General features: G+C 39.3%; 1 protein-coding gene across 1 annotated transcript; it reads left to right on the top strand.

Annotated features, from left to right (window-relative positions):
* Positions 1-1,975: 1,975 nt before the first annotated feature.
* Positions 1,976-19,001, top strand: LOC121381505 (integrin alpha-8-like). The gene is made up of 7 exons (XM_041510827.1): positions 1,976-2,151; positions 4,730-4,842; positions 8,120-8,208; positions 9,558-9,758; positions 11,156-11,201; positions 18,349-18,423; positions 18,979-19,001. The coding sequence occupies exons 1-7, from the start codon at positions 1,985-1,987 to the stop codon at positions 18,999-19,001; spliced, it is 714 nt and encodes a 237-aa protein (XP_041366761.1). The 5' UTR covers positions 1,976-1,984.
* Positions 19,002-19,194: the final 193 nt, after the last annotated feature.

Raw genomic sequence — 19,194 nt, 5'->3', positions numbered from 1 at the left:
ATAAATAATTTACTGACGTAACACGCATGCATGCCATATCGAAATTCGCACTCCCACCCATTTCGTCTATTTTTTTTAATAATTATTTTTTATTTTATTATTTTTATTATTAATTAATAAATAATAATAATAATAATAAATAAATAATAATAAAAACGAACCCCTTTGACACTTACTGGTGATGCCCAAGACAAGTACAAACAAAACAAGAGCTTAGGCTTGTAGGGGAGGGGGGGGGGGTGCCATCTGATACCCTTGTCCGCTGAGGCTAAACTATCGTTTTAAAGTTCAATATATTAGGCTATACAAGTATCCAGGGAAATTATATCTGCTTGCATAAGTTTAAATTATTAGTTTACTTTTATATTCGCGTGTATATATACATGCTTTATTATTTACGTTTTTAATGATTAATACCTTTCCACCAACTTTGATATGAATCTACAATCTTTATATAAGGTTGTATTATTCGACATACTGGTTTTGCTTTCACAAAATGTACTGAAAAAGTAATAAATACTGAAAATGCACCCAGATGCAATGCCTTCACATGTTATTACTGTGCGAGTTTCACTTCCTTAATGGCGGATTGATCACGTGATTCTAAACATGGCCGCGCACAGTACTTTGACGTCACTGGTCAATAAACCCGTCTATACAATACAAATATTAAGTTGATTTGAAATGGACTTTGTGAAACCACCAGACACTTTCAAAATTGTGGCGGCCATTTTATATATTGTGCAGTATGGTGGCCATCTTAGATTTTAAAAATTATTTGTTCGAATTGATCATCCTTGAATTGATATAAATTGACACAAACATTTCCAAAATCAACCAATATTTACATAATATAGGTAGGTTTTCGTGCTGACCCCTCCCCCCAAAAAACCCCAACAACAACAACAACAAAAGCACAAAAACCCCAACAAAAACAACAACAACAACAACAGCAACAAACAATTGGGAGCCCGGCAGACAAGTTGTGCACATCCTATCAAAAATCGGTCGGCACCATCAAATTCCTTGGAAAAATTCCATTTAGAATGAACTTCAAACATAAAGTCAACACTATCTAAGATGGAATGATGGAAATATTTTATTTAACGACGCACTCAACACATTTTATTTACGGTTATATGGGCAAGGATCACACATATAGAGAGAGGAATCCCACTGTCGCTACTTCATGGGCTACTCTTTTTGAATAGCACCATCCCACAGACACGATAGTACATACCACGGCCTTTGTTACACCAGTTGTGGAGATCGATCCTAAACCGATCGCGCATCAAGCGACCGCTTTACCACTGGGCTAGGTCCCGTCCCAGATCTAAGATGGGGTCAAAATGGTGAAACACACGTTATCAGGGTCGTATCCACCTTCAAACCTGAATCAATACTAATTAATCGTTCACTATACTATTCTATACTTGTTATATGTTGAAAAGTAACATCATGGGAATATCCGGGACACACGTTTGCTCTCATTGCAATGTGTTTAGGGTTGAGCCAAACATCGTGTAGAATGACTCGTGTATGTCCTCCCATGGTTGATTATTACGTGAGACATGACAAGCAGGATATAGGCCCGTAAGGACAGAAATATGGAGGGGGCACAATCTCTAGTGGAAAGGGCCGAGGGGCACAGCCTCTAGTTTTAGAGGGGGGGGGGGGGGAGGAGGGAATAAGCCATATTTTAAACTTATTTATATAGAGTAGAACCCCCCCCCCCCCCCACCCCAGTGGTTCATACGGGCATGGGATAGCACATTCCAACCCAGCGAGTAACCAGTGAGTACGGAAGGAAGCGTGCTGCACTCAACTCGATTTCAATACATACAGCTCATGTACACACACACTGAACTCGCCCTCATTCCGGAAGTACAGGCACGTCTACAGCTTCAGCGAAGATAAAGCGCGAGGTCTCAGTAACCTTTTCCAAAACGATTCTGTGATCAAGCAAGACGTATTTCCGTCCAGTATGCATTCTCGTAAAGTAGTTTTATACATCTTTATTTACTTCACTTTTATTCCAATGCTGCAGTGTTATAACATGGACACCGAACACGCTACATTGTATCTGGGCCGAAGTAACGATAGTTTGTTTGGATTTGCAGTGGAGTTTATTAAAACAGAAACAGGATATGAGTAAGTACCATAGACTAGTATGCAATTGTATTGTATTGTAATTATTAACCCACGGTTGAGAGGAATAGATATGACATTGCAGGCGCGTGTGCATATGGGTGGTGGTGGTGGTTGTGGTGGGGCGGGTCGATCTTCCCGCTCCAAGCGAATTTTCTTTTTAAACTATTTTTTCTAATGAAACATGATCCGAAACCCGAACGTCCCTCACGCACATTTCCCAGCACCCGCGCCTGCATTATTCTCCTATTATGTATTCAGGACCGTACCTAGTTGATCAAGATGAACTCGGCTTAAAATAACTACGTGGGTGCATAAAAAAGAGATGGAGACAAAGAGAGAAAAAAAGAGGAGAGAGAGAGAGAGAGAGAGAGAGAGAGAGAGAGAGAGAGAGAGAGAGAGAGAGAGAGAGAGAGAGAGAGAGAGAGAGATCGAGGAAGATAGGGAGAGAGAGGGAGGGAGGTAGAGAGAGCCAGAAAGATAGGAAGAGAGAGGGATGGAGAGAGAGAGAGAGAGAGAGAGAGAGAGAGAGAGAGAGAGAGAGAGAGAGAGAGAGAGAGAGAGAAGGGGAGAGACAAAGGGAGAGAGAGAGAGTTTCTCCCGTCCCAACCAGTCCCACACGACTGGTATATCAAAGACCGTGGTATGTGCTGTCCTGACTGGGAAAATGCATATAAAAGATCCTTGCTACTAATATTAAAAAATTACGAAATGTTTGAAATCCAGTAGCCAATAATTAATTATATCAGTGTGCTCTAGTGGTGTCGATACACCCCCCAACAAAAAAAAGCAGCACATACACAACCCCAACAACTTTAACTTTTAATGTTTAACTATATATTGTATGTATGTATTTTTATATTTCGAATATCTCTATTGTATGTATGTCGGGTTTTGACTTAAACATGCATATATTCAATGACGCACTGGCACAGGGGATATTAACATCCTTTACTACCTTCACAAATTTCCTCATGCCGTTACCGAGACCCGCACCTGTGACACCCAATCGCCCGTAATTGTTGGGCCGGAACGCTACCAATCAGATCAACTACGTTCCACAAAAATAGAACGATCGTTAGTTGACCATATTCGTACCGGTCCAACAACCACGCGGTTCTAAGGCCCCATGGCTTGGCAACGTTTGACTTACATACAAAATGTTTAACATCCAGTAGCCATTAATTAAGTATATCAATGTGCTCTAGTGGTGTCGTTACACCCCCCCCCCAAAAAAAAAAAAAAATGCACACACTCATTCTAACAACTAACTTTTAACGTTTAACTATATATTGTATGTATGTATGTATGTATGTACACATGTATGTATGTATGCATGTAGGTGTATGTATGTCGAGGTTGACGATTACATATATATATATATATATATATATATATATATATATATACTAACGCACTGGCGCAGGGGATAATTAAATCTTTTTTGTATGTATGTATGTGTGTGTGCGCGCGCGCGCGCGCGCGCGCGTGTGTGTGTGTGTGTGTGTGTGTGTGTGTATGTATGTATGTATGTATGCATGCATGTATTTAGGTAGGTAGGTGCATACGGTACGTACGTAAGTTTACAAGCGTGTGTGTACTGTTGTACATGTATCTGAATGTTTACAAATATGTATCCAGACTAAAACAGGAGTGCTTACTTGCATTAATATCTGCATATCCTCACACGTATATTATTCATTCACACCAATACGATCAAGCCATTACTACTATAACACGTCTGTCGACATTACTCAAATATGCTTGGCATTTATACAACTTTTTATATTATTAAAGTAACTATATAGCTAAGCTATTCGAATTGTCAAACAATAGTTGTATTCCAAAACAGTGTAGGGACGGGACGTAGCACAGTTGTAACGCGCTTGCTTGATGCGCCGTCGGTCTGAGATCGATCCCCGTCGGTGGGCCCATTGGGCTTCATTTCGTTCCAGCCAATGCACCACGACTGGTGTATCAAAGGCCGTGGTATGTGCTGTCCTGTCTATGGGATGATGCATATAAAATATCCCTTGCTACTAATTGAAAAATCTAGCAGGTTTCTTCTCTCAGACTATATATCAAAATTACCAAATGTTTGACATCCAATAACCGATGATTAATAAATGAATGTGCGCTAGTAGTGTTTGTTAACAAAAAAAACAAAAAAACAACCTTTAACATTAAAACAGTGTATGCACCTACAGAGGCACACATATACACTCTTTTCGAATTTAATCTACTTAACAACAGTTATTTGTGCGTGCGTGTGTATGTGTGTCTTGTGTATGATTATGTATATATGTGTGTGTCTGTGTGTATGTATATGTGCGTGCGTGTTGTGCATTTGTATGACTGTGTTTGTGTGTATGTGTGCGTGCGTGTGTTGTGCGTTAGGTGTGTGGTGTGTATGTTTTGTATGTGTGTGTGTGTGTGTGTGTGTTTGTGTGTATGTGTGTTTGTGTGTGTATGACTGTATATGTGTGTGTTTGCATGTGTGTGTGCGTGCGTGTGTGTTTATGACTGTGTATATGTGTGTTGAAGTTCACAGTTTTGAAATGTCGATTGTTTTATTGTACAGATTGTACATCGGAGCCCCGAAAGAAAACACGACAGTGGAGGAAACTGGAGCAGTGTATATATGTAACGTCAATCAAGATCTCTGCAGACAGTTTTATCAGGGCAATCAAAATGGTAGGTTTTCCTTGGGTCAGAAGGATAGTTAAATTGGAGACGGGTTGGGATTTTTTTTAGATATTTAAAGTGGGAGGTAATTTTATTTTTAAATGCCCTCAAACACACTTTTCAATAGCATCTTAAAAGAGAAAAAAACCTAGCAATATTTTAGCTTACAATTTTGGCAGTTTTAAAAGTAAATTTGTTCAGTCTATATAATATACTAAAAAGCAAAAGTTATTGTGACACACAAAAGACAAAGATAATTGATGATAACTTTTTACTGCCGTGTATGAAACGTTATAACATGGAAAGAGAAATGTCCGAAGGTATGGAAACGAGCAATAGTCCATGAAAAGGGTGCACCTGCCATATGCAAATGAGCCACATCACTAGAGGGGGTCCAGAGCGAAGTTCACACAGTCAGCAGCGAGTGTGTTCACATTGAGCATTGATACAGGCCTGGCACCGTCGTCTCATTGAGGCCACTAAACGCTGGAGAAAGGGATGGTACGGGCTGAGAGGGTTGCTGGCTGGAACCTGTTTCGCAGATGTGTGGTTCGGATCCATGTGTCATGGCGAGGGGTTTTCACGGGTGGTCGGCCGCTACGGGGACGGTACCTGACCTGGTTGTTTTATTGATATATGATTGCCATACGTGCCATATGGTGTTTCTGTAGTCGTTGAATTGACGTGCGACGTCACGCTGCGAGGTCCCAGATTCAAGCATACGTATGACTCGTCAGCTGTCATTTTCACTGAGGCGTGGCATGACGAAATTGCATCAAACACTTCACTAATGGTGATTTTCTGACTTCTGAACTTCTGAAGGCTGCACAAAGTAGCAATGATTTACGACTGAATGTCTGGTCTTTTATGTTAAACACTGGACAGCATTTCTCCCGAATATTCCATGTTTCTTGCACAAAGCATGCAATCGCTGCAACAACTGCTTGGTTGCATTTCTTTGAGCTGTTTCATGCACATTTTCTCTAGTTTACATCCATCAATCCATTCACAAATTTATTACTCCAAACCATCCATGTCACAATAACTTTTGCCTTTGAGTATATATCAGGAGCCAATTTCACAAAACAACGTACATCTTCGTTTGCAAATACCAGGCCATGTCGTTCGTTTACTCGTTTTCGGCATCTATTTCACGCAGAGAATTAGGCGTAAATTCCATTAATAAAAGTTGTTTTTGTTTAATGACACCACTAGGGCACATTGATTTATTAATCATCGGCTATTGGATGTCAAACATTTGGTAATTTTTTTACATATAGTCTTAGAGAGAAAACCCGCCACATTTTACCATAAGTAGCAAGGAATCTTTTATATGCACCATCCGACAGACAGAATAGCACATACCATGGCCTGTGATATACCAGTCGTGGTGCACTGGCTGAAAAGAGACATAGCCCAATGTGTCTACCGACGGGGATCGATCTCACACCGACCGCGCATCAAGCGGGCGCTTTATCACTGATCTACGTCCCGCCGTTCCGCCCCTCCCACGTGTTTAATAATGCATAGGCGTATGGAGATGCATAAATGGAGTCTAACGCAGCCTATTAGCATAGAAAGTGATTGCTACGAATTACGAGTTACATATACGTATGTACGTATACGGATTAACAAGGGTATCCATTCGTACGTGGTCCATGGTAAGTATCCGTATCCGTATCTGTGTCCGTATCCGCATCCGCATCCCCGTTAGTGCATGCGTGAAGTGAACATTCATACATCAGTGAAAGGGCCTTGCACAGAAGTAATCTTAAATGATACCCAAACAGACTCCGTGTCCATCATACATCGCACACCGCGCGCGCCAGATACCCAAACAGACTATTACATAACCATTTTCATGAGGGGGAACTGTTTTGTTCGAAACACACAATCACTTATGGACAAAAGAATCAAAATGTGCAATAACATGTTAGAGAATCAAGGGTTCGCAGATTACCTGCATGGACAAAATATTAAGTTATGAATTGATGTTTAAATTCAATAGACTGGAGAAATATGCACAGGTTAACTTGTGTTCTAAAGACTTGTATTTTATAAACGTGAGCTCAATTTCTACTTACATATATAATTACTATTTTTTTTATTTGAATTTTGAAATACATTTAAGTACACCTTACGAAAGCATTTTTGTTTAATAGAAGGGGAAATGTGGAATTTTATTAGTAGTAGTAATCGAAGGGAGACAACTCTGACTGGATTAATAAAATGGCTTGTACACGTTGATCGAATACATCTGTTGAAACGTCTGATTAGATTTAAGGTAGACTCTGGATGAATTCATCTTTGTTGGATTACAAAAGAAATTGTTAGGTGTTTTTTTAAAATCATGATAGTAACAAAGAAACGTCTCAGTGTCGCAGACACTGATGTGTATGACACGAATGTAATTTTCTCGAAAGCCATATGATCCCAGGCACATGAATTAGCTCGAGTGCCAACATTGATGTCCTGTTCGACAGAAACAATGAGATCATTTTTAAAAAGACAGCTTCTGGTTTAGCTATCCGTGAGGACATCTAGTATCATCACTATATCTGGCATAGATGTACTGCCATACTCTGCTTGTTATGGACAATGTTCTAACAAATCAATGTTGATGGTATTGGTACCCAAAGCAGGATAGGCCGAACTTAACCAGACGTGTTTTGACGTTTATATGTTTCATAATCACAACCTAAGCTGTGCTGCTTCTTGTACAACTTGCCAATCAACAACAAGAAAAATTGCCTGAACTGGATGCCGAGTTGTATGTCTCGACAAATGATACACAGATAAAAGTACTTCCACCGATTATCTTCCAACAAATACCCCCGTATCTCTCTCTCTCCCCCCTCTCTCTCTCTCACACCACCCACCCACCCACCCTCTCTCTTTTTCTTCTCTCTCTCTCTCTCTCTCTCTCTCTCTCTCTCTCTCTCTCTCTCTCTCTCTCTCTCTCTCTCTCTCTCTCTCTCTCTCTCTCTCTCTCTCTCTCTCTCTCTCTCTCCCTCGTGTTAGTACCTGCAGTAGCTAATGCAAAACATAACATGGTGATTTCTTTGTTAATAGATCAGCGTGCTCTATTGAACAAAACAAAACAAAACAAAACTATATTTATTTACTTGTTATGATTATGATTATTATGATTGTTATTATTATTATTATTTATTATGATGATGATGATGATGATGATGATGATGATAATGAGTATTATTATTAGTATTATTATTATTATTAATGTTATTATATACTTCTTAAATTGTCTTTAAAAATGTATATTTAGATAACAATCAAAACGTCAACTCGGACAGATCACCTTATTACAAGGAAATGTTTGGATCAACTATCACCTATGTGAATGACACGGCAGAGGTAAATATTCCATGCAATAGAATATTTATATATAGATACATACATCAATACATACATACATCAATACATACATACATCAATACATACATACATCAATACATACATACATCAATACATCCATCCATCCATCCATATATATATATATATATATATGTACATCAGTACATCAATACATGCATACATACATCAATACATACATACATCAATACATTCATCCATCCATCCATATATATACATCAGTACATCAATACATACACACACCAATACACCAATGCATGTATATATGATATTCCATTAGTGGAGCACTGGTTGGACTCAGAAAACCGTATAGGTCCACAAAGGGGATCGATCCTACGATCGTTCACACGTTCGACATCCGAGCCACTCATTTCTGCATGGACGTGCAGTTTTAAAATATTCACAGTCCTTTAAATGGTTAAAGCAAATATGTCACAAAGTAGGGTTTAATGTATGTATTTTATATAGGGATATTGTGGGCTGGTGTTCGGCCCAAAATGTCCTAATTGGTGCATCTTGGGAAGTTGGGACATTTTGGGCTGCTACACCTGATATTATCTTTTGTATGCAAACATCTGATGACGACCATTTTGGATTATGACATCACGTGGCCAAAATGAAGTAATGTACGGTTCATCCTCTTGTACTCTGATTAAAATCTTAAGGGGTGGGTACTACTTTTTATAAACAAATGAAACACTATACAAATTAAACCCTGAGATGTGTATGCTATTTTCTGGAGTAAAACAAAAAGTGAGATTCTCACGGGGCAACTGCCTCCCCCCCCCTGCCCCCCGGAGGGTACGGCCCTGATCCTCTATTAACTTCTATTCTGTAACATGACAAAAGTGGACACCATACTTCATACAATACTTATATTTCTATGCTTGAAGAAACAGGATGCAAAGTATCACTTTTGTCTTAAGTCAAAAAGGACTGTGATTTGTTACACCAGCATCACATCTTGGTATTGATACAGAAAGTCTTTCATAATTATTGTTTTCACCTTAACAGGTTTTATAGCCACAGCTATGCATAAAGTATCCTCCCATCATTATGTGGTCTGGAATGCTTTAGAAAAGGAATACAATGACAATGTCTACCATCATAAATATCGTCCAACATAATGGGCTTCCCATTATTTTATTTTGGTACCCCACCCTGGATTAATTCAGGGGATATGTACACATGATACAATAATGAAAAAGCTTCTTCATGTCCAACTAGAGAATTTGGAGCTTAGACTATAATGAAAATAATATATCGAGTTTTCTTTATATCCGATAGCTGATGATGTTGTTATACAGGATATTTTTCTTTTTCTTTTTAAGGTGTGTGCGTACCGATGGACAGATAAGTCATTTGAAAGTCAGAACTATTGGTTCATGCCCGGGCGTTGTCGCCATGTGAACAAGAAATCAAGTGTTATAGCCGACATACCGTTACCCAATAAGCAAAAGTACATCGATGAGTCGCGTCAGGAATTCATGTACGGAATGGCTCAAGCTGGTTTCTCCGCCGATGGAAACAAGGTATACTGCGACGCCGAGCGCATCTGACCTGAAACAAACCAGGGGTTGCGGGGTCAGTACAAATACTAGGGGACAGCATTATATTAAGGTATTCTCCAAGTACACTAAAAGGGCACTTTAAAATTAACTGTATTTGAGGGACTCGACTGAAGCACCTGGTATAGGTTTCATGATGAGCTCAAGCGTACGAGGTTTGAACTCTTATCATATTCAGGAAGTTCCTACCAGACACTTAGACACTAATGTGTGGTAAACAAAACCCGTTCACTCAGGGACTATCTTAATGAACCTTAGCTCTAAGATCACCTTAAGTGCATAGCTACCGTATACACTTATCTATTTAAGGTGATCTTAGCGCTAAGATCATTTCGTAAAATAGGGCCCCCGTGCTTATAAAACTTGCCTAGACTCAATAGTCAAGAGTCTGGGATTTGAACGTCATGACAACGCCATACAAATTTCATGCATGTGAGGTCATTAGAGATTGAGTGTGAACTTATAAGCACTGGCCCAGGATCCAGTTTTACGAATATATCTTAGCACTAAGATCACCTTAAGTGCATAGCTACCTGCTGATTTTTTAAGCAATCTTAGTGCTACGATATCGTAAAACCGTCGTAACAATGACGTCACTACGACATATGCCTTAGTGACGTCATGACTTACGATGGTTTTACGATATTGTAGCGATAAGATTGCTTCAAAAATATGGGCCCCGGACAGTAATGGCCTGCAGTATCGTTCAGCGGTGAGAGGTGAAATATAGTTTTTAAAAAAGATAAGAAATATCCGGCAAGGCTGAAAGATGTATGTGGCCAACTCTCCAACATGTATGACCATCTTATTCATAGACTGGATTAAATAATATGAGAGAGAATAACTCGGCCGTCTTCCTAACCTGAGCAATACGGTTAGAGCTGTACTGAAGTCGAACGAGCTTCACTGCAGCTTACTTTGATTAGCATGATCACAACTGCAGTTTTTGTGATAAAACGAAAAGTAAAGTTTAATGGCACCACTAGAGTATATTGGTTTATTAATCTTTGGCTATTTGATGTCAGAAGTGTGGTAATTTGACTTATAGTCTTAGAGAGGAAACCCGCTACATTTTTCCATTAGTAGCAAGGAATTGTTTTAATGCACTATCCCACAGATATGACAGCACACACCACTGCCTTGGATATGCCAGTCTTGATGCACTGGAATGTGAAATAGCCCAATGAGCTCACCGACGGCGATCGATCCCAAACCGACCACGCACCAAGCGAGCGCTTTACCACTGGGATATGTTCAGCCTGTCGATAAAATGTACATAATACGTATTAAAATTGGTCATACACTGTGTAGCACCGGTTGGAACGGGAAAATGGGTCTGACATATTTTATTTTACTTTCAGGATGACCTTTTCATCTTAGGAGCACCTGGCATGGCCGAATGGCGAGGTAAACTATTTACATTGTGCCTTGGCTCACTGACACAGGACCGTACCTGGCTATATAGACTACAATTAGGGGACAGGACTGTACCTGGCTATATAGACTACAATTAGGGGACAGGACTGTACCTAGCTATACAGACTACAATTAGGGGACAGGACTGTACCTAGCTATACAGACTACAATTAGGGGACAGGACTGTACCTAGCTATACAGACTACAATTAGGGGACAGGACTGTACCTAGCTATACAGACTACAATTAGGGGACAGGACTGTACCTAGCTATACAGACTACAATTAGGGGACAGGACTGTACCTAGCTATATAGACTACAATTAGGGGACAGGACCGTACCTAGCTATATAGACAGGACTGTACCTAGCTATATAGACAGGACTGTACCTAGCTATACAGACTACAATTAGGGGACAGGACTGTACCTAGCTATATAGACTACAATTAGGGGACAGGACTGTACCTAGCTATACAGACTACAATTAGGGGACAGGACCGTACCTAGCTATATAGACTACAATTAGGGGACAGGACTGTACCTAGCTATATAGACTACAATTAGGGGACAGGACTGTACCTAGCTATATAGACAGGACTGTACCTAGCTATACAGACTACAATTAGGGGACAGGACTGTACCTAGCTATACAGACTACAATTAGGGGACAGGACTGTACCTAGCTATACAGACTACAATTAGGGGACAGGACTGTACCTAGCTATACAGACTACAATTAGGGGACAGGACTGTACCTAGCTATACAGACTACAATTAGGGGACAGGACTGTACCTAGCTATACAGACTACAATTAGGGGACAGGACTGTACCTAGCTATATAGACTACAATTAGGGGACAGGACTGTACCTAGCTATATAGACAGGACTGTACCTAGCTATACAGACTACAATTAGGGGACAGGACTGTACCTAGCTATACAGACTACAATTAGGGGACAGGACTGTACCTAGCTATACAGACTACAATTAGGGGACAGGACTGTACCTAGCTATACAGACTACAATTAGGGGACAGGACTGTACCTAGCTATATAGACTACAATTAGGGGACAGGACCGTACCTAGCTATACAGACTACAATTAGGGGACAGGACTGTACCTAGCTATACAGACTACAATTAGGGGACAGGACTGTACCTAGCTATACAGACTACAATTAGGGGACAGGACTGTACCTAGCTATACAGACTACAATTAGGGGACAGGACTGTACCTAGCTATATAGACAGGACTGTACCTAGCTATACAGACTACAATTAGGGGACAGGACTGTACCTAGCTATATAGACTACAATTAGGGGACAGGACTGTACCTAGCTATACAGACTACAATTAGGGGAAAGGACTGTACCTAGCTATACAGACTACAATTAGGGGACAGGACTGTACCTAGCTATACAGACTACAATTAGGGGACAGGACTGTACCTAGCTATACAGACTACAATTAGGGGACAGGACTGTACCTAGCTATATAGACTACAATTAGGGGACAGGACTGTACCTAGCTATATAGACAGGACTGTACCTAGCTATACAGACTACAATTAGGGGACAGGACTGTACCTAGCTATATTAGACTACAATTAGGGGACAGGACTGTACCTAGCTATACAGACTACAATTAGGGGACAGGACTGTACCTAGCTATACAGACTACAATTAGGGGACAGGACTGTACCTAGCTATATAGACAGGACTGTACCTAGCTATACAGACTACAATTAGGGGAAAGGACTGTACCTAGCTATACAGACTACAATTAGGGGACAGGACTGTACCTAGCTATACAGACTACAATTAGGGGACAGGACTGTACCTAGCTATACAGACTACAATTAGGGGACAGGACTGTACCTAGCTATACAGACTACAATTAGGGGACAGGACTGTACCTAGCTATACAGACTACAATTAGGGGACAGGACTGTACCTAGCTATACAGACTACAATTAGGGGACAGGACTGTACCTAGCTATACAGACTACAATTAGGGGACAGGACTGTACCTAGCTATACAGACTACAATTAGGGGACAGGACTGTACCTAGCTATATAGACTACAATTAGGGGACAGGACTGTACCTAGCTATATAGACAGGACTGTACCTAGCTATACAGACTACAATTAGGGGACAGGACTGTACCTAGCTATATAGACTACAATTAGGGGACAGGACTGTACCTAGCTATACAGACTACAATTAGGGGACAGGACTGTACCTAGCTATATAGACAGGACTGTACCTAGCTATACAGACTACAATTAGGGGACAGGACTGTCCCTAGCTATACAGACTACAATTAGGGGACAGGACTGTACCTAGCTATACAGACTACAATTAGGGGACAGGACTGTACCTAGCTATATACAGACTACAATTAGGGGACAGGACTGTACCTAGCTATACAGACTACAATTAGGGGACAGGACTGTACCTAGCTATACAGACTACAATTAGGGGACAGGACTGTACCTAGCTATACAGACTACAATTAGGGGACAGGACTGTACCTAGCTATATAGACTACAATTAGGGGACAGGACTGTACCTAGCTATATAGACACAATTAGGGTACAGGACTGTACCTAGCTACAATTAGGGGACAGGACTGTACCTAGCTATACAGACTACAATTAGGGGACAGGACTGTACCTAGCTATATAGACTACAATTAGGGGACAGGACTGTACCTAGCTATACAGACTACAATTAGGGGACAGGACTGTACCTAGCTATATAGACTACAATTAGGGGACAGGACTGTACCTAGCTATATAGACTACAATTAGGGGACAGGACTGTACCTAGCTATATAGACTACAATTAGGGGACAGGACTGTACCTAGCTATATAGACTACAATTAGGGGACAGGACTGTACCTAGCTATACAGACTACAATTAGGGGACAGGACTGTACCTAGCTATACAGACTACAATTAGGGGACAGGACTGTACCTAGCTATACAGACTACAATTAGGGGACCGGACTGTACCTAGCTATATAGACTACAATTAGGGGACAGGACTGTACCTAGCTATATAGCTATATACAGACTACAATTAGGGGACAGGACTGTACCTAGCTATATAGACTACAATTAGGGGACAGGACTGTACCTAGCTATACAGACTACAATTAGGGGACAGGACTGTACCTAGCTATACAGACTACAATTAGGGGACAGGACTGTACCTAGCTATACAGACTACAATTAGGGGACAGGACTGTACCTAGCTATACAGACTACAATTAGGGGACAGGACTGTACCTAGCTATACAGACTACAATTAGGGGACAGGACTGTACCTAGCTATACAGACTACAATTAGGGGACAGGACTGTACCTAGCTATATAGACTACAATTAGGGGACAGGACTGTACCTAGCTATATAGACAGGACTGTACCTAGCTATACAGACTACAATTAGGGGACAGGACTGTACCTAGCTATATAGACTACAATTAGGGGACAGGACTGTACCTAGCTATACAGACTACAATTAGGGGACAGGACTGTACCTAGCTATATAGACTACAATTAGGGGACAGGACTGTACCTAGCTATATAGACTACAATTAGGGGACAGGACTGTACCTAGCTATACAGACTACAATTAGGGGACAGGACTGTACCTAGCTATATAGACTACAATTAGGGGACAGGACCGTACCTAGCTATACAGGCTACAATTAGGGGACAGGACCGTACCTAGCTATACAGACAGGACTGTACCTAGCTATACAGACAGGACTGTACCTAGCTATATAGACTACAATTAGGGGACAGGACTGTACCTAGCTATATAGACTACAATTAGGGGACAGGACTGTACCTAGCTATATAGACTACAATTAGGGGACAGGACTGTACCTAGCTATACAGACTACAATTAGGGGACAGGACTGTACCTAGCTATATAGACTACAATTAGGGGACAGGACTGTACCTAGCTATATAGACTACAATTAGGGGACAGGACTGTACCTAGCTATATAGACTATAATTAGGGGACAGGACTGTACCTAGCTATATAGACTACAATTAGGGGACAGGACTGTACCTAGCTATATAGACTACAATTAGGGGACAGGACCGTACCTAGCTATATAGACTACAATTAGGGGACAGGACTGTACCTAGCTATATAGACTACAATTAGGGGACAGGACTGTACCTAGCTATATAGACAGGACTGTACCTAGCTATACAGACTACAATTAGGGGACAGGACTGTACCTAGCTATACAGACTACAATTAGGGGACAGGACTGTATCTAGCTATACAGACTACAATTAGGGGACAGGACTGTATCTAGCTATACAGACTACAATTATGGGACTGTTATCTAAGTCCACCTATAACGTATAATAGTCGATTGTTATCTAAGTCCACCTATATTCCCACAACTTCTTTATACTTATCTACTGCTGTTGCACCGTCTCTCTCTCTCTCTCTCTCTCTCTGTCTCTCTCTCTCTCTCTCTCTCTCTCTCTCTCTCTCTCTCTCTCTCTCTCTCTCTCTCTCTCTCTCTCTCTCTCTCTCTCTCTCTCTCTCTCTCCTCTCTCTCTCTCTCTCTCTCTCTCTCTCTGCCTCCCTCTCTCTCTCTGCCTCTCTCTCTCTGCCTCTCTCTCTCTCTCTCTCTCTCTCTCTCTCTCTCTCTCTCTCTCTCTCTCTCTCTCTCTCTCTCTCTCTCTCTCTCTCTCTCTCTCTCTCTCTCTCTCTCTCTCTCTCTCTCTCTCTCTCTCTCTCTCTCTCTCCCTTTCCGTCTTATAAATACCACAGAAAGCATTAACATATTTAAATAGCATATTTTGTTTAGATACTATTGTTTAAATATGTACTTTGTAAGGCAGTGACCACGGCTCCCCAACCTGTTCACTGTCTATGTTCTGGGGGCAATAAATCTTATTACACCACAATACCCGATTCACAGTACCGGGGGTATTTTCTGAGTAAATATTATTGACATAAGCATGCATATACATGTTCTCTGTCCACTAAATTAATACAAACTTTGTAAATTGATGCATAGTTAAAGTAGGAATCAATACATGGTCAAAATATGAATCGATACACGAGCAACGGTATCGAGTATTTTGTAGTCGGCAGTAGTATCATGATGTATCTGTGTCACCCCTGTTAATGATTTGTACGTGTAGTTAGTAGTATATAATATAATAACGTTTAGAGGCTTCCGGATTTTTAAATATAGTTATGAGAATTGGTGAGTTAATGGTGGCATTTTGTCAAGTGTGGTTACTGTCCATTTTTAAATACAATTTTAAATAATTAATGTTGAATATTGTCGAAAAACAATTATATTTCTCATATACAAAAAAAAAAGTCCACCTATAATGTATAATAGTCGATTGTTATCTAAATCCACCTATAATGTATAATAGTCGATTGTTATCTAAATTCACCTATAACGTATACTAGTCAATTGTTATCTAAATCCACTTATAACGTATAATAGTCGATTGTTATCTAAATTCACCTATAACGTATACTAGTCAATTGTTATCTAAATCCACTTATAACGTATAATAGTCGATTGTTATCCAAGTCCACTTATAACGTATAATAGTTTATTATCCACGTCCTCTTATAACGTATATAGTCGATTGTTATGGAAGTTCACCTATAACGTGTACTAGTTTATTGTTATCCAAGTCCATTTATGGCGTAGACTAGTCGATTGTTATCTAAGTCTATCTATAACGTATAATAGTCGATTGCTATCTAAGTCCATTTATAACGTATAATAGTTTATTATTTAAGTCCATTTATAACGTATAATAGTCGATTGCTATCTAAGTCCATTTATAACGTATAATAGTTTATTATTTAAGTCCACTTATAACGTATAATAATTTATTATCTAAGTCCACTTATAACGTATAATAGTTGATTGCTATCTAAGTCCATTTATAACGTATAATAGTTGATTGCTATCTAAGTCCACTTATAACGTATAATAGTTTATTATTTAAGTCCATTTATAACGTATAATAGTTGATTGCTATCTAAGTCCATTTATAACGTATAATAGTTGATTGCTATCTAAGTCCACTTATAACGTATAATAGTCGATTGCTATCTAAGTCCATTTATAACGTATAATAGTCGATTGCTATCTAAGTCCATTTATAACGTATAATAGTTTATTATTTAAGTCCATTTATAACGTATAATAGTTGATTGCGATCTAATTACACTTATAACGTATGATAGTCCATTGTTATCAAAGTCAACGTAATAGTAAAATATATGCGATGTATTTTTATATGTACATCGAACGGCATCTTTGCACCAAGCAGAGTGTATTTTGTCGGTGATTAATAAATGAATGTGTGCTCTAGTGGTGTTCTTTAGGATATTTCGTCGATGATTAATAAATGAATGTGTGCTCTAGTGGTGTTCTTTAGGATATTTTGTCGGTGATTAATAAATGAATGTGTGCTCTAGTGGTGTTCTTTAGGATATTTTGTCGGTGATTAATAAATGAATGTGTGCTCTAGTGGTGTTCTTTAGGATATTTTGTCGATGATTAATAAATGAATGTGTGCTCTAGTGGTGTTCTTTAGGATATTTTGTCGGTGATTAATAAATGAATGTGTGCTCTAGTGGTGTTCTTTAGGATATTTTGTCGATGATTAATAAATGAATGTGTGCTCTAGTGGTGTTCTTTAGGATATTTTGTCGATGATTAATAAATGAATGTGTGCTCTAGTGGTGTTCTTTAGGATATTTTGTCGATGATTAATAAATGAATGTGTGCTCTAGTGGTGTTCTTTAGGATATTTTGTCGGTGATTAATAAATGAATGTGTGCTCTAGTGGTGTTCTTTAGGATATTTTGTCGGTGATTAATAAATGAATGTGTGCTCTAGTGGTGTTCTTTAGGATATTTTGTCGGTGATTAATAAATGAATGTGTGCTCTAGTGGTGTTCTTTAGGATATTTTGTCGGTGATTAATAAATGAATGTGTGCTCTAGTGGTGTTCTTTAGGATATTTTGTCGGTGATTAATAAATGAATGTGTGCTCTAGTGGTGTTCTTTAGGATATTTTAATAAAGTCCTAAAAGCTCTTATTTTCTTATGCAGGTGGATTTGTGGTATTCCGTGAAAATTTCTTGGAGTTTGATGACCAGTATGACTTGCCAATATTTTCCTACCTCGGTAAGTACTGAGATCACGGGCATAGATGAAGCATTGATTGTAACAGACCAACATGTCCCACTTGGGACACATTGGGCAGGCACCAGCTCAAGATGTCCCAATTCTAAAAAGTAGATACCAAGGCATACATACATACGTACACATACATAATACATACATACATACATACATACATACACAAATACATACATACACACACACACACATACATACACACACACATACACACATACGTACGTACATACATACGTAGATACATACGTACGTACGTACATACATACATACATACATACACACATACATACACACACACATACACACATACATACACACACACATACACACATACGTACGTACATACATACGTACGTACGTACGTACGTACGTACATACATACATACATACATACATACATACATACATACATATATACATACATAAATACATATATACATATATACATACATATATTCAATGTTCTAGCCAGGATTTTGACAGGGCACAGTACTAATCTAATTGTAGGACATTTTTATTGCGAATGTGATATTTTTAAAGGCAAGTGTCTGATGCTGTCTTGATGCTGTTATATTATATATGTATATTTGTATTCCTTAAACGCCATCGAACGATGGCCCCGAGTGTAATAAAGTTCTGTTCTGTTCTAATATTATGGAAAGTTTAACACGAAAAAAAATCATACTTGTGTGTATAGATATGAAAGCACAAACTATTATTTTAAATTTATTAATCATAATGTTTTTTTTGTTTTTT

The sequence above is a fragment of the Gigantopelta aegis genome, chromosome 9 (assembly GCF_016097555.1).
Source record: "Gigantopelta aegis isolate Gae_Host chromosome 9, Gae_host_genome, whole genome shotgun sequence".
Classification (NCBI taxonomy): Eukaryota; Metazoa; Mollusca; class Gastropoda; order Neomphalida; family Peltospiridae; genus Gigantopelta; species Gigantopelta aegis.
The sequence above is the reverse complement of the archived record's forward strand: the minus strand, read 5'-3'. Positions and strand labels throughout refer to the sequence as shown.